General features: G+C 48.9%; 2 protein-coding genes across 2 annotated transcripts; both read left to right on the top strand.

Annotated features, from left to right (window-relative positions):
* Positions 1-2,234: 2,234 nt before the first annotated feature.
* LOC144949514 (uncharacterized) lies at positions 2,235-5,987 on the top strand. Its single transcript, XM_078879439.1, has 3 exons — positions 2,235-2,420; positions 2,634-5,500; positions 5,954-5,987. Exons 2-3 carry the CDS (start codon positions 5,088-5,090, stop codon positions 5,985-5,987), a joined length of 447 nt encoding a protein of 148 aa, XP_078735565.1. The 5' UTR covers positions 2,235-2,420; positions 2,634-5,087.
* On the top strand, positions 5,388-13,204 carry LOC144949515 (uncharacterized). The gene is made up of 6 exons (XM_078879440.1): positions 5,388-5,453; positions 6,010-6,156; positions 6,804-6,886; positions 7,821-7,994; positions 11,308-11,602; positions 11,974-13,204. Exons 2-6 carry the CDS (start codon positions 6,018-6,020, stop codon positions 12,366-12,368), a joined length of 1,086 nt encoding a protein of 361 aa, XP_078735566.1. The 5' UTR covers positions 5,388-5,453; positions 6,010-6,017; the 3' UTR covers positions 12,369-13,204.
* Positions 13,205-15,913: the final 2,709 nt, after the last annotated feature.

Below are 15,913 nucleotides of genomic sequence, written 5' to 3' on the forward strand. Positions count from 1 at the left end.
TTATTATTGTAATATAATTTATTGTTTTATTTTTATTATTTTATTATTTCCCTTCTACGTTACTTTACCGAAAGAACCAAGAAGATACTGCAATACATTACAATTCTACAGCTGTACACCTCGCACAGTGAGCAGACAATCACCGCGCTAAGACTCCACAAACGACTGAACTAAGAGTCCAGAAAGACGTGCTCTCAAGCGGACTATACGGTAAGTCCTCTCTTCACGCGGTTCTTCCACGAGGGACTACTTTGCACAACAACGTGGAACGCGCACCGTTGTGACGCGGTTTCTGAGCGGTCGACGACGAACTACTTTCTTGAGCTGAGTGGCTGAGCGGAGTGATACAGTAATGCGGCACCGAACCCGAGGTTATTTGTCGCGATGTCTTCCTGTGGTGTTGTGTGGTGCGTCTGGAAAACCGTAAAACCAATAGGGCTGATTTAAATGGTCAATTCTAGATTTGAAGCTTTCGTGACTGCAAGTATTCATATTCTTAGGTTTTTTCGGTAAAGTCACATAGGTAAAAACATCTAAATTAATAAAAGTAAAATAAAAATCACGACGTTTCGGAGGCAACACAAGCTTCCGTCTTCTGGTGGAACCGTCACAGCACGCTTGCTGCAATCAAGTAAATGAGAGATTCCAAGGGATACTACCCCGTATATATACTGGTTTAGGGGAGGGGGATGGGCCAGGAAGCTTGTGTTGCCTCCGAAACGTCGTGATTTTATTTTACTTTTATAAATTTTTATTTTTTACCTACGTGACTTTACCGAAATAACTTAAATGGTCAATGTAGCAATGTAGTCTGACCGTGATTTTAAACTGGTTTTTTTTTTGGTACCATTAGCAAAGCTTCAAACTTGAGTCAGACGCAAACCAAGGGATTGGTACCTGCAAAGCTTGCCTCAATTGCCCCGTGGGTCTTGCGGGTTTTGTTGGGGCGTGTGAAAATTGCCCCTGCTAAGGGGCCGTCCATAAATGACGTCACGCACCTCGGGGGGGGGGGGGGGTCAGAAATTTGTGACGATGTGTGACGAGGGCGGGGGGGGTTTGAGAAATGTCACGTCACATCAAAATGCGCAACTTTAAATACATATAGACAACACGTTATACTTAATTAAATTGACTTTTAATAAATGTTTTCTCCTACAACATCAGAGTGCAGCGCCACATTAAATATGCACTACAATGACAATAGTTTAAAGTGATTTGAAGCATGTTTTATATTTTTTTGGGGGGGGTGGGGGGAAGAGCTTTGTGACGTCATATTTCAGGGGGGTCTGACTTTTTGTGACGCCGTGTGACTAGGGGGGGGGGGGGGTCAAAAATCGTCAAAAATCGCGTGACGTCATTTATGGACGGCCCCTAATTACTTTGGGCAGTTTGTGGAGAAACTGAGCAAAGTGTGGAAAATTTGATTTCAGGTACATCATGTACATGGACCGTACATGTGTAACTCCTTACGTACAATTGGATGAGTGTTATGGCCCCAAGCGCTGATATTTGAATACAAAACTATAGTGAATAATTTGTAATGTTGAATTTCTAATTGTCCACGTTGTGTAAATACATTTACCAGAGTTTCATTGCAAGTGTGAATGGCCTAAACGCTGTCTGATATTTTAATACAAAACTATAGTGATGAATGATTAGTAATAATGGTACATTTCTAATTGTCCACGTTGTGTAAATACATATTATTGGTTCTTTCGGTAAAGTCACGTAGATATGTTTTTAAAAATAACATTTAATTATAAATAAAATAAATCATAAAAGCAAAAAACCAACGACGTTTCGATCGCGACACAAGCGGTCTTCATCATTTACCATTAATCGATGGTAAATACATTTACCATCGATACATTTACCATCGATTTCCACTGCATGTGATAACAATAAAGTGCATCGCTTCCGGGTTCCCCCTCCTCACCCTCCCCCCTTCTATTCGCCCGCCCCCTCCCCGCGCTTGCGAATGGCACCGCCCACAACGTCGACAGATCCAGCTGCTGTTTCAAGCAAACCCCGGTGCGGAGCCCACCCCCCCTAAACGGATCCGGACTCTCACAACAGACCTCGCGTACGTAGTCGCAATCCGCTCCGTGCTCTACCGGAATCTGCTCCGGGATTATAGTTTTTGGATTACCCCCCCCCCTCCCAGAGCGCGAGGGGAGCTTGCAATTCATCGACGCGCGTGACGTCACCCACCACCACCACCTCTTCGTCGCCGCCGTCGTCAAAGTGGAGCCATTTGTTGCGCAAACGTCGTGCGAACGTCGCGGGAACGTTATTTTTGTGAGGGGGGAACCCCCCCTCCGCCGCCGCCCCCTTCCCTCCCCCCCACAAATCGCGACGTTTTGCGCGATCGGTGGCTTTCCTCACATTTGTAACAAGATTCATACAGCACAAGTACATCGGTACAGTTTACAATCTTGGCGTCGAATTCCGTTGTGTTGATGTACAAACACAACGTGCGGCACGGTCCTGTCCCTTGCGATTGTTAAGCTGGTGGTGGTGTAACTACCGTCTGTAGAACGTGTGCTTGTGCACTGTGTCGTGTTAATTCAAAATGTGTAACGTTTTGTGTATGTGCCGGTACTGATGTGCTACTTGTCCATGACCGGTACCAGCGGTTTCAAGATCTTCCTCTGCGGAGGAGGAGGAGGAGGTTCGTGAAGGACGCTGCCGTGCAGTTGGGCGAGGCCAAGAGGAGGCGACGCTCACAACAACGAGCGGAGCGCCGGGCGGATAAAATCGCATAAAGTTTGCGCAGTAACAGCACGTGGCAGCTGCTGGGGCTGTCCAGTGACCTCCTGCCAGCGGTCCTTCGACAACGTCACGTGGCCTCAAAGTGCACCTGGCCTGGCACAGCCGCTGCGGTGACGTCACGGCCACTGAGCGGTCATTGTTGTTGATGGGGGGTAGCTGGGGACATACGCCTTTTGGCGTCATCTGGTCCAACACCAATGGAGACTAGGCTCTAAGAAAAGCTGTCTCGGGTGTGGACCAATCAACTTCAAGGACAGTGCATATCATTATCATCATCAGAGTTGTTTCTTTTTGTTTGCATTTTGACTGCTTGTGTTGTGGTTATTGCAAACATGATGCCTTGTATGTACCAGTTGAAAAGGTAAAAACCTATTACTATAGCTGGGGCTGGTTTGTCGACACATCTGACTCCATAGAAGTCGAAGCAAGTGGGGCGATGGGGCTGCTACTGCTGCTGTTGTTGTTGCTGCTGTAGCCCACGTTGTAATGCAACCACGTGTGTGCGTCTCGTCCGGCTAGTCGTGTCGGTGCAACTCGAATTCGGCGACCAGAGAAATTTCAATCCACTTGCGGTCCCCCTTGTGGTAAGTCCGCTGATGGATTAAGGGCCTCCTCCTTAAGCCCACGTGTGGGGTGATTTGACCATACTTCACCGGGAGTTAAGCCGGGTCTTTTTTTGCCAGCGCGACATCCCCATCCTCGGCTTCGGAACGCTTCGCTAATAAGGCGATCGGAGTCGTGGGCTATATTTAAGTGCCGTCTTGCAAACTCGCCTCTTCAATCTGGCCTTTAACCCCGCCTAAGTTCTGGCCCGTTTACCCAGCTGCTTCTGTTTTGTTTCCTGGACAGTGGCGTGTTGGGGTCTACAAATGAAATCCGCCTTTTAAACGTGAATAATTATTATTGCTGTTGTTTAGTATTAACCACACGGATACAGGCCGGATTTTGCTAAAGGGAAAGATGTGGCAACATAAAAGTAGAGCACAGCGATGGATGTTGCGGACACTGCCCTCTGTTGCCCACCTGGCAGCGATGTCTCGGCTGTAAAGCCTCACACTTTCTAGCCAGATGTATTGCTGTGCGGCGGTTATTATACATTTTAGAAGTCCACAGCTCAAAGCCAGTTTAATCTACTCGGGCTGGTTTTTGTTGTTGCCATTATGAGCCAAGGGCTAACAATGTGTGGGCCCTGTAGGTGCGCAAGGAATTTAGATTGATTTTTTTGACCTAACAGGAGGTCGAGAGGGCTTTTATGAGCAATTTTCCACGGAGGCTGAGTGCTCCTAAATGCTGAATTTAGTATCGATAATACGTTTATCAGAAAAAAGCCCTGAAATATTTACTACACTGAATTAGAAAAAAGGGTAATGTGGTCCACTAAACACCCTAACATTTAAATTCAGTGGCCTTTAACAAGATGGTAGCCCATTGAGGTCTCCTTGTGTTTGAAGTAATTTAACCAGGAGAGGGCACATCGAGATTAATTATCTTGTAAGCGATATACTTTATTTAACCGAGTACAACGGATATTTTTCACTTGCAAGGAAAACTCTATTGATAGTCTATTTTCACGTGGACGATTAACCATAATTTGCAATTTTACTTGTAATCATTTATCACGTAGCATTTGTGCCTTTAAAAAAAATACCAAGTCTTTACCTAAGCAACGGAAATGAGGTCTTTGATGTCAAATGTCAGTTCCTCCACAAACTGCCCAAAGCATGAGCAAAGCCGATTTTCTCACGGGCCAACAAAAGCCGCAAGAACCACGGGGAAATTGAGGCAGCAGTAGAACTGACAAAGGCAGCTCTTGCAGGTGCCAATCTTAGTTGTGTCTGACACAAGTTTGAAGCTTTGCTAATGGTAAAAAAAGACTTTAAAATCACCGCGAGACTGCATTGACATCCACCGCACGGAAACAAACGTCGTCAAGCCATCGGTCACCCTAAACCAGAACAACAAAACTAAAACTGAAAGAACTGTAAATGAAATATAAACTCCAAGTGATTCGACACAAATCGAATGGAAGCTGGTCACCACCATCATCATCGTCACCATCCATGAGCAGATAGTCCATAGGTGTCCACTGCACATTTTGTCATTTGTTGCCACTTTCCTCTCGTGCCAATATGCTCAGGTAGTGGGACAACCTCCTGGCACTAATCTCTTATGTCGTCGTCAAGCCGTTCCCTGTGAAGTCTTCCTCTCTTCCCGGTTGTTTCCGTTTTTCTGAACAACAATAACACGTGGAAGCTGGTGAGAATGAAACATTGAAACTGGAAGGAGAAAAAACCTAAACGGGAAAAGTGCAACAAATGAAGGCCGAAACAAACGCCTGGGACAGAAACTGTAGCCGGATCACGATGGCATCGTCGCAGCAGCAGCAGCCGTGCGGGCGCTACGTGTACTGGTCGGACATGGAGACGCTAGCGTTGCTCTCCATCATCGAGGGCATGGGCGTCGTGTCCCAGCTGGACGCCAAGCGCCAGCGCAACGCGCACATCTTCGAGGCGGCGCGCGTGCAGATGGCACGCCGCGGCTTCTTCCGCCCCATCCAGCAAATCCGCTACCGCTGGAAGACGCTCAAGAGCCTCTACCACAAGCAGAAGGCTGCGGCGGCGGCCGGTGAGTGTCGGCGGCGTGGCCGTGGCGTGCTCGTGAGTCACGATGGTGGCGTGCTGGTGAGTGGCCGTGCTGTGCCGGTGAGTGGCGGTGGTGTGGCGTGCTGGTCAGTGGCAGTGGTATGCTGGTGAGTGGTGTGGCAGTGGCGTGCCGGTGAGTGGCAGTGGCGTGCTGGTGAGTGGCGGTGGCATGCCGGTGAGTGGCAGTGGCGGTGCTGTGCCGGTGAGTGGCGGTGGTGTGGCGTGCCGGTGAGTGGCAGTGGCGGTGGCGTGCTGGTGATTGGCGGTGGCGTGGCGGTGTTGGCTCCCCGCCCCCCCCCCCCCCCCCGGTGCGTGGAGCAGTGGCTCTGTGAAGACCGGAGGTGGGATTCCGTTTAAATCCCAGCTGTTTGCAAAGTTGTTGATGGCTTAATAGAAAAAAAAAATGGCATCTACGTACTTTAATCGATAAGGTTGACACGTGCGCGGTGAGAACGCACCTGGCGCTTGCTATAACGCGGGTTAGTGGGGGGAGGGCAAGTGTGACCGTACCCACGCTTTGCCCCACCCGCTGTCGACAGGGTTGGCATGCATACCACCGCCGCCACCGCATGACGTTTACCGCCCGACGTTGCAGGAGTCCAGATGGCATTCCGGTTTATGAAGGGCATGCAGCGACTGCTGGAGCCCTGCACGGTCACAGGGCCCTCTTCTCCCGCTCCGCCTCTGCCACCGCTGGAGGGGCCTCCTCCCACCGAGCCGTCACACGGCTCGTCCGCAACCGGTGAGGCCGGGAGAGGCGGCCTGTGAAGGCCCTAGGTTTAAATAGCAGTCACAATATAGAGAAGCAGACAATGCCTCCCACACCACCACCCTTCCTGTGTCTGTCTCTTTCGAATATTCCAATGTAGGACCACGGAGCTTCGGAAATTTTTTGACGTCAGCTCTGGCTGCTTGTGGTTTTTCGCCGCCCCGCGTGAAAACTGCTAGTTGCAAATTGTAATTTTTTTCATGCAATTGCCATAAATTAAGCTAGAAAAATGTAAGTAATTTTTTTGTTTTTATGAAATAAAAATTGTACACATCTCGTCAGCCACAAATAAATTGTGATAAACAGTTACAAAGTAATACAGAACTGATATCGCGATAATCGTCACGTCGGCAAAATTAACTTCGCATCGTAAAGTGAAATTTTTGAAACCCAGGTAAAATCGCGGTAACGGATTAACGGCCTACAATTAAATCCGTTGTCAAATCTCTTAAGCTAAGCGTGCCGTGGGGCCTGTATAGTGGGGAGGCACAGCCCACTCCACGCGGGCCGAATGGAGGGTTTGCGAAGCGGCATGCTTGACCTCGCATGACATGTGCTCGTCCGCCTGTAACCGCGACCGCACCCCCTAGCTTGCGGCTCATCAGTTGTCATTTTGGCAGCTTCGCCATTGGCGGGAGGTGGAGGTGAAGAAGCGGGAGCGGTGGCGCTGCAACGGCACCTGCACGAAGACAAACGCCCGCAGGTGATGGCACAACCTCACAGACACCACCTGGAGCCACAGGCACCACAGCCAGCGACCAGCAGCGGTTATTTTCTCTTGTACACGAGATAGCCGGACGCTCGGTCTAATTCCAAGCGTGCATCTCTCCACGTCTCTTTATGCACTGACTCGTATGTAGGTATGTATGTTGTATGTATGTTGTATGTATGTTGTATGTATGTTGTATTTATGTTGAACATCTTTTGCACCATACGTAGCCAATAGCTCCTCTAGGCATTTGTTCCATTTTCTTTGTCAATGTCCTTGCTTCTTCTTCGCATGGGGAGGTCTTCTTACTGGACAATACTGTCAGGAAACCTCCAGCTGTCTCTCTTACTGCTGCTGCTGCTCCTTTGCCCAGGGAACTCTGCTCAATGACTGATGAACAAAACAAAAACGCTCCCATTTGTTGGGGTTGCCCAGTTTGGATCTCGCCACGGCGGTGAGATGTTAACTACCTCGCCTGGTATACAGGGGGCCGTGAGTTCGATCCCAACGCTGATGTTTGTATATTTGGAGTTTGCATGTCTGTTGAACTTCTTCCGCACTGTACGTAACCAACCGCGATAATCGGAAGTGCATTTCTATCTCCCCGTGGTCGTGTGCATTTGTCTCCGGGTCCTCCGGTTTTTCCCTCCACATTTAGACTCAACATCACACGTTTAGAGTATTAGGATGCTATACATTTTCACGTGATAAGCCACTTCGTTGAGCTATCATTTGTGGCCAGGTCGCTTCTGAAAAAGAGCTATTATAGCTCAGTGGGCCTTACCTGGTAAAATAAAAACTAGTTTTAATTTAGTTTAGACTGGAAGCGCCATGCGGTCGTGGGTTGTGGGTCACGCTCTGCCGAGATGAAGATCTCCTCTCTGCCGGGCCCCGAGTGATTTCTTGACGCGTGCCGTGCCCCCGGCAGCCACAGCTACTGAAGGAGGAGGAGGTTTGTCCAGCGGTGAAGGTGGAGCTGCTGGTGATGGAGGAGGAGGAGGAGGAGGACGTGGAAGTGGGGATAGAGGCCAGACAACTGCAGCACCAGCAGCAACAAGAGGACAATTCGGGAGTGCCTGTCTGTGAGGATTACGCACCCGGGGTAAGTGAAGATAATTGAAATGTGCTTCCGTGACACGAGCGAGTAGGTTGTCACGGTTGTGCTGCATCGCTCTCCGAAGTGTGTTCACGTTGTACCGGCGAGCGTCTTCGGTAGATTCCCGGCACGTGGATCAAAACGTCGGACATCGTGCCGAACAACACGCGGCGCAGCCGGAAGACACGTCTGGGAGAGTTTGGATTTTGACGAGATTTTGACATCCATATTGGCTTGATTCACCAACTTGAATCGTTCCACAAGTTTTTTTTGCGTAAAATCATTGGGTGGGCTGGCTTACACCCATCCATCAACTCGCCACGCATGCTTTATTTTTGCTTGTCTTGTACGCAATTCTAATATCAATAGCTGTGCTCTTGGCATAACGTTGGAATTATCGTGGGGCAGTGCGTCACACTGCGCGTGTTAAGAGACTGGCCTGCGGCCAGACGTATATCGCAGAGTCCTTCGAGATACTTTTTCTATTTTCTGCACTCAGGAGGGTGCTGCCACAGACAAACGTTCATCGCATACTCTTCGGTTCTTTCGGTAGAGTCACATAGATAGAAAATTAATAGATCACGACGTTTCGATCTCAACACAAGCAACCGTCATCCGGTGAGGCAAACGCAGCAGGAGAACTGCTGACGCAGGAGGTAATCTAAGATGATTATTTTTCTTAATTCTCCAAGGTATAATTTAGCTGAATTTAGTGATTTTTTTTCCTTTTTCAAAATTTTCCCTCTTTTCCCAAATGTTCCACCTCCTCTACCCCGAAACTTTTCTTATCGTGCTATCGGCATCGTGTCACATGGAAAGGAATCTATTGGCCCATGTGTTAGACAAAATCCCGGGGGGGCAGAGGCTCACACAGAGACCCATAGTTTGTTGTCCTTCCCTCGCACCTTTGACTAGCATGGTTGGCTACGTACGGCGCGAAAGAAGTTCAACATACACACATTTGGACTTTACTTGGTGAAAAAAAAAGTTTCATTTGTGTTTATGTTTTAAAGTGATTTGTTTACTGTAATAGGTTTTTACCCTTTTATCTGGCACCAAAACTGACACCTTTATACAAGGGATCATGTTTGCAATAACCACAACACAAGCAGTCAAAATGCAAACAAACAGAGACAACTCTGTTAATGATATGCACTGTCCTTGAAATTGATTGGTCCACACCCGAGACAGCTTTTCTTAGAGCCTAGTCTCACATGGTGTTGGACCAGATGACGCCAAAAGGCGTACAACTCAAAAACAGCTCACTATCAGAGTATTGAGAGCTCGGGGTAAGCATTTACATTGAGACCTCCTTTGCCAGTAGCAAGAAATAGTAATAGGTTTTAACCCTTTTATCTGGCACCAAAACTGACACCTTTATACAAGGGATCATGTTTGGACCAATCAATTTCAAGGACAGTGCATATCATTATCAGAGTTGTCTCTGTTTGTTTGCATTTTGGCTGCTTGTGTTGTGGTTATTGCAAACATGATCCCTTGTATAAAGGTGTCAGTGTTGGTGCCGGATAAAAGGGTGAAAACCTATTACTATATCTTACTACTGGCAAAGGAGGTCTCATAATGATTTGTTTACCTTTCCTATACTTTGCGCTCCTATCGTGTTTTTGTTTGTTGCAACGTTCTGAACCCATCCCTACTGGACGTCTGTGAAAAAGAGCTTCATAAGCTCCTCGGATTCCCACAGTGTAAGTGAACATTGTCACGGAACTCCCAAATAAATCCTTCGAGCTGCGTTTGCATTCGTTCCACAGTAGGGGGCACACTTCACTCAGGCACCCTGTTCATACCTCAACAATTGTCAAAATTGGACATCGGCCAAGATGAGTGAAGAAGGAACGGAATTTTTCGATTTAAAGCTTTCGTGACTGCAGGGATTCATCTTCTTGGTTCTTTCGGTAAAGTCACGTAGAAGGGAAATAATAAAATAATAAAAATAAACCAATAAAATAATTCTCACGACGTTTCGGCCACAACGCAAGCAGCCGCTCTCAGGTGGAGAACAGGACTCTGTCTCCTCGACAGACCTGTCCTCCACCTGAGGACGGCTGCTTGCGTTGTGCCCGAAACGTCGTGAGAATTATTTTATTATGTTTTATTTTTATTCTTTTATTATTTCCATTCTACGTGACTTTACCGAAAGAACCAAGAAGAAAAATGGAACGTAATGTTTCACAATCGGCTGTCATCAACGACTGGCCTGCGACCTTTAAACCCGTGGCACTGGAGGGGCCTCCGCTTCAACCGCGGGTGGTTGCGCCGATCCCAGTTCGGCTCCTCTGCCGGTGCCAGCTCACAGCTCTGACCTCCGAGCCACCGGGGACGTAGTCTTGAGATGCGGTTGCGTTTTAGCCGCGCTGTATGAATCCGGAACGGTTGTGTATTTGCAGTCAATTGGAGACCATCAACCCGCTACGCTGGAAAAAAAACGGTTAAATAAGGGTGCTGCGGTGGTGAGATGTTAACCGTCACGCCCGGTATACGGGAGGTCGTGGGTTAAATCCCGACCCTGACGCCTGTATATTTGGAGTTTGTGGGTCTCTCTCTCCCCGTGGTCATGTGGATTTTCCTCTGGGTCGTCTGTTTTTCCCCTCCACATTTAGAAGCAAGAGTATTTAACTGCCGTACATTTCCGCATGATGATAAGCCACTTTGTCGAGCTATCATTTGTGGCCAGGTCGCTTCTGAAAAGGAGCTATTATAGCTCAGTGGGCCCTACCTGGTGAAATAAAAAGAAATAGTTTAGTGTTAGTTTAATCACGGGTCGCCAAATCATCGTATCGACCCGGAGTTGTGATGTCAGCGGTGCCCACTTGGCTTCTTGCACGTACGTGGCCATTACGAGCCTCTTGAGCCAAGAGCGCGACCACCGCTGTGATTTAACGTCTTTGTTTGTTCCCCATTAGGCCAGTCGGCCGTCACACTTTGTCGCAGGGCTGTTGGGAGCTGCTACGCGTCGGTGGCGGATCTGGAAACATCTCAAGGGGAGGGGTGGGGGCGAGGGTGGACGGGTGGGCAGGGGGAGGCGATCCTCAAATTACAAGCCTTTTAAATCGGATCCCAACGTTGATAAAACCACGTGCAATGTCTATTCTCTGATAAGAAAATACTTTCTGGGTCTCGGGGCTATCTACCCCGTCGCCCCCTCCCCCCCTCTCCTTATTCCCACCACCGCTGTGCATGTGGGCTAATGCCAGGGCTAGTGGTAATGATGATCTACTACTACGTGGCATGCTGTCACACACGTGTATCGAAGGGCTAACGACCCACTCCCCCTCTGTGGCGCACCTCTTGACGGCAGCTGAAGGAGGAGGCGGCGACTCTTCAGGAGGCAGAGTTCGCAGTGTCCGTCAAAGTGGAGCTGGCAGAGGAGGAGGTCGAAGCCAGGGGTGGAGCCCATGCATCCGCCAGGGATGACTTCTATTCCACCACCACCACGTCGTCGTCGTCACAGCAGCAGCAGCAGCAGCAGCGACGACACCACAGAAGCGGGCGGCTGCTGCGGAGAGAAGGCACGCGGGTCAGGGGTCGTGACCCTGCCGCGACCCCCCCACCACCCCCCTGGGAGGACGGACTGCATGGGGGTAACGGCAAACGTACGGACTGGTGAACGAGCGCGCACGCGTTGTGTGTTTCCTTCTGTGCGGGGTGCGGTAACGCAGCGGTTAGTGCACTGCTCTATGAATCCGTCGACCTGAGTTCGATTCTGGCTCACGGCCAATACCGGTGACGATTATCTGAACCGGCCCTGGGCATCCCCTAGGTCGACTCGGCCTCAAATGAGTAACCTAGTGCTGTGTTTAAACATCGCCACTGGGGAGACAAAGGCGCGGTGTTGGCCACCCACCCCCTCGTGTTCCATGCCGGCCTCCATAGATGCTCGCGAACAGCACTTGCCCCAACAGTCTGTTAAGGCTATACAGGGGAATCTTTGTTTCTGCGCTTGTGCGTACTCGTGCGTGTGCAGGCGTGCGAGCGCGCAGTGGCCGCGCATCCCCGTCCCTGCAGCAGGAGCTGGTGCTGCTGATGCGCGAGCAGGTGGCGCTGATGCGCCAGCAACTGCTGCTCATGCGGAGGCTCGAGCGCAGGGATGAACGGCGGCGCTCGTGGCGGGCGCGGCGCGGCCTCCCCCCCCGCGCCGGGTCCCTCTGTTCCACGCTGGGCCTCCCGCCCGGCCGATCGCGAGGGCCCGCGGGCCCCCGCGGTCGGCACGGCCCTCCGGACCCCAGGACGCCTCTCGCCGCGGAGACGTCGAGGGCGGATGCGGGCGGACGAGGAGTTCGCCCTGCGATGGAGGCAGACCGCGCCGCCAGAGGTTCTGACGAACAGACGGCTGCCGCTACGGGAAAGCTGAGCGTCTGAGACGGAATAAAAAAACTCCTCGAGGAATCGACTAAAAAAAAAGAAAACTACATTTTTTTATTTTACCAGGTAAGGCCCACTGACTCGTATCGCTCTTTTTCAGAAGTGACCTGGCTGTCACAAATGATAGCGCAACCAAGTGGCTTATCGTGTGGACATTTACAGCAGCCAAATACTCTGAACGCGTGTTGATTCTGAATGCGGAGGAAAAACGCGGAGGACCTGGAGAAAAATCCACGCAACCACAGGGAGAAATATGCAAGGTCTGGATCGAACCCACAACCTCCTGTATACCAGGCGAGGGATTTAACATCTTGCAGATTCGTGCAGCGTCTTTGTAGAATCAGAATCTTTATTCCTGGAGAAATCCGATGAGCTATGAAGCTCTTTTTTACAGATGTCTATTAGGGGCAGGTCAGAACGTGACAACAACAAACGGTGCAAAAACACGATAGCAGTTCAACGTATAGGAAAGGTGAGCAAATCACCAATAAATAAATGCATAAAATGGATAAAGTATATAAGTTCAAATTGCATAAGTGCACCAACTCCCAAGCTTTGGCAAGGCAGCAAAACAACAGCAAGGAACAATTCCAGACCACAGCAAGATAACAAACGCAGTCCCTCAATATCCAACAGTATCCAACACGAGATTGTCTTGAAGCGATGAACTGCTGGCAGTGCGGAAGCTGACGGGGGTATCTGTTGGGGCAAGACTCGTCTTCGTATCTGCGACGTCGATTTACCACCGATTCGTGTTTCCCAAGTTTTGTACAATACGCGAATCACTGTGGCCAATTGTCTTCAATAGTGGCGATTTCGTGATGGCAACACAACTTGACACTTAAGTTGAAATCGTGCAGAGGTACCGAACTGTTTCCGCATAGAACGTGAACACGTGCAAAACACACACGAACAGTAAAATAAAATATGAATTACCCTAGTCTCTCCACAGTGCTGACATTTACACCTTGCACCAGGAGAATGTATGATTGTTGAACTTCTTTCGCACCGTACATAGCCAAGCGTGCTAATCGGAGGTGCGGAGAAGCTCATGACCAGTGCTGTTTTCACGATTGATGTTAGCCATGGCCAGGAATCGAACTTGGACATCGACGTCTGTAGTGCAGATCGCTGACCATCATTACAGCACTACTCCCCACTGCACCACAAGGAACACGTGAATGTATAAATTAATTGGACTGCACGTGTATGGGTGTCGGCTTCGACAGAAATGAGCAAATATTGATAAACGTGGTCTTCATTGAAAGGTCAGAGGGCAACGGAATTGGCTGGGTGACCCTTGACCTTGAGAAATGAAAATGTGTACTGCTGCAAGGACTGACCCAACAACTGAGATTGCTACGAAACACTCTCCGCATGGCTTTTATTTTTTCCCTAGCTGTAGATTTTTCGGTACAGCCGCGGTGCAAAAAGAGAACGTAATTGTGAACTGAACCCCACCATCACCACCGCCACCCGTCCGACAATTTGATAATCGGACGCCATAGATCGAAAGTAACGGAGGTGTTGGTCAACCAATCTGTTACGTTTATTTCGCTAATTGTTTATTAGAGAGCATCGTCGCTGAGTTTTTCCATGGTAGGATGGACTTTTAGCACTATCCAAGTGCACAGTGGAACGTATGTACGTTGAACTTCTTTTGCATCGTACGTAGCTAACCGTGCAAGAGGACGACAACAAACTAAACACAAAAAGCAGTTGTATTTGAATGAGTTTACAATCTAGATTTAAAAGTGCACAACTCCAGTGGCTTCTTAGTATAGGAATAGCATTCCAGATGGCCGCAGAAACACATCTGAAATCATGCGATGCAGTGACCGTCTTTTGTTCGATGGCAAGCCACAAGCCGCTGTGAGGATGCCCAGAGTTTGTGCGATGGGTAATGCTTTTTGACGAGATGTAACAGGTTTGGAGATTGAGTTAATTCAAACATAAACTCACAGCCCTTTGTCAATTCATTGCAGTATGAAAGCCACCCCATGCTGTGTCGCCACATTGGTCATGAAGGTTTTGAGCATACTTCACCACGCTGGTCAGTGCAGGACATGCAGGACCATTTCAGATATCATGCGCCATCGATGTTAACCGTGAACGGGATTAGAGAGCACCCCCTCCAAATTATATAGGGTATAAATTTCGATTTAAAACTTTCGTGACTGCAGGGATTCATCTTCTTGGTTATTTCGGTAAAGTCACGTAGAAGGGAAATAATAAAATAATAAAAATAAAACAATAAAATAATTCTCACAACGTTTCGGCCACAACGCTGTCTACCCGACAGACCTGGTCTTCACCTGAGGACGGCTGCTTGCGTTGTGGCCGAAACGTCGTGAGAATGATTTTATTATGTTTTATTTTTATTATTTTATTATTTCCCTTCTACGTGACTTTACCAAAAGAACCAAGAAGATATATAGGATATCTTGGCCTACTCTTGCACGCTGGCCGGACGCCTTAGGGGAGGGTTGGAGTGCCCACACTTTACCCCACAACACGCAACCTGGCCATTTATACTGCTTGGTAGACATCGATGGAGGGGGATTTTAAAATAAAAAGACACGTGTTCGTTGTTTAAACTGCCGCACTGGGAGATGGAATCGAGCCGGCGACAACTGGATTGCAAGTCCGTTGTGCCACCTAGGGTTAGCTGTAATTTTTCATTATACGATTTTAATACAACGTTACATTTGACGATCTCATGATTTGTCGTAATATAAATTTTGCCTGTATTAGAAAAAAAAGTTTTGCTGGCTGGCGTGGACGGATGGGTCACGTCCAACGGATGTGCAGCCCTCTGAGTCGTTCAAGAAGATAGCTTGAAAGTCAGTAAACTGCAGTTCACTCGGCATAAACCTGCTATGGGGTTTCCAATGGTTCTTACTTCAGAATCTACATTTCACACTCAACGCACGTTGCTGTCAGAGGACGACGTAGCATCATCAATGTGTGGTCAGTTACGCCGGAGAACGTTTTTAAAAAGCGCTAATTTAACGGGTGACGGTATTTTGTTTGAAATAGCTAAAAACTTTTATTAAGATTGTGTACAAAATACAACAATTGCCGCAGTTTTGCAATTTCATATCTCGTCAGGGAAACGAAACGTTTTTAAGGAACTGAATTAAACGCGATGAACGATTTCCTACCGGCGTGACTACGATGACGACGCTGTCGGAAACGGGACGACGCGGCCCCCTCCGATCGCGGGCCTTGCTCTCGTCGCGGCGATCCTGGCTCCGGCAAAAAAAAAAAAACTCACCCCCCCCCCCCCAAAAATGTTTTTCTCCCGCACCAACACCAGACCCTCTCCATACCCGCAGCAACAGCCCGGTGCGGAAAAACGCCTCCCATTACCGCAGATTGATAGATACAATTTGACGGAGCCGCGTAACTAATTGCGGTGCGAATTCTGCCCAAAACCAACATCAATCCAGCGAGATGGGGGGGAGTGGGAGGGAGTCAGGAAGGGGGGGGGGCACCCCCCACCCCGCCCTTACTCCCCCTCGCCAACCCCCCCCCCCATC

This window comes from Lampetra fluviatilis, chromosome 54 (genome assembly GCF_964198595.1).
Source record: "Lampetra fluviatilis chromosome 54, kcLamFluv1.1, whole genome shotgun sequence".
In the NCBI taxonomy this organism is placed as follows: Eukaryota; Metazoa; Chordata; class Hyperoartia; order Petromyzontiformes; family Petromyzontidae; genus Lampetra; species Lampetra fluviatilis.

Excerpts from the sequence above, each read along its gene's own strand:
- LOC144949514 (XM_078879439.1), top strand. The coding sequence starts at position 5,088 with ATGAAGGCCGAAACAAACGCCTGGGACAGAAACTGTAGCCGGATCACG. Across the intron at positions 5,501-5,953 it reads GGCGGTGGTGTGGCGTGCTG|GGTTGGCATGCATACCACCG; the intron begins GTCAGTGGCAGT and ends CGCTGTCGACAG.
- LOC144949515 (XM_078879440.1), top strand. The coding sequence starts at position 6,018 with ATGGCATTCCGGTTTATGAAGGGCATGCAGCGACTGCTGGAGCCCTGC. Across the intron at positions 6,887-7,820 it reads ACGAAGACAAACGCCCGCAG|CCACAGCTACTGAAGGAGGA; the intron begins GTGATGGCACAA and ends TGCCCCCGGCAG. Across the intron at positions 7,995-11,307 it reads GTGAGGATTACGCACCCGGG|CTGAAGGAGGAGGCGGCGAC; the intron begins GTAAGTGAAGAT and ends TCTTGACGGCAG.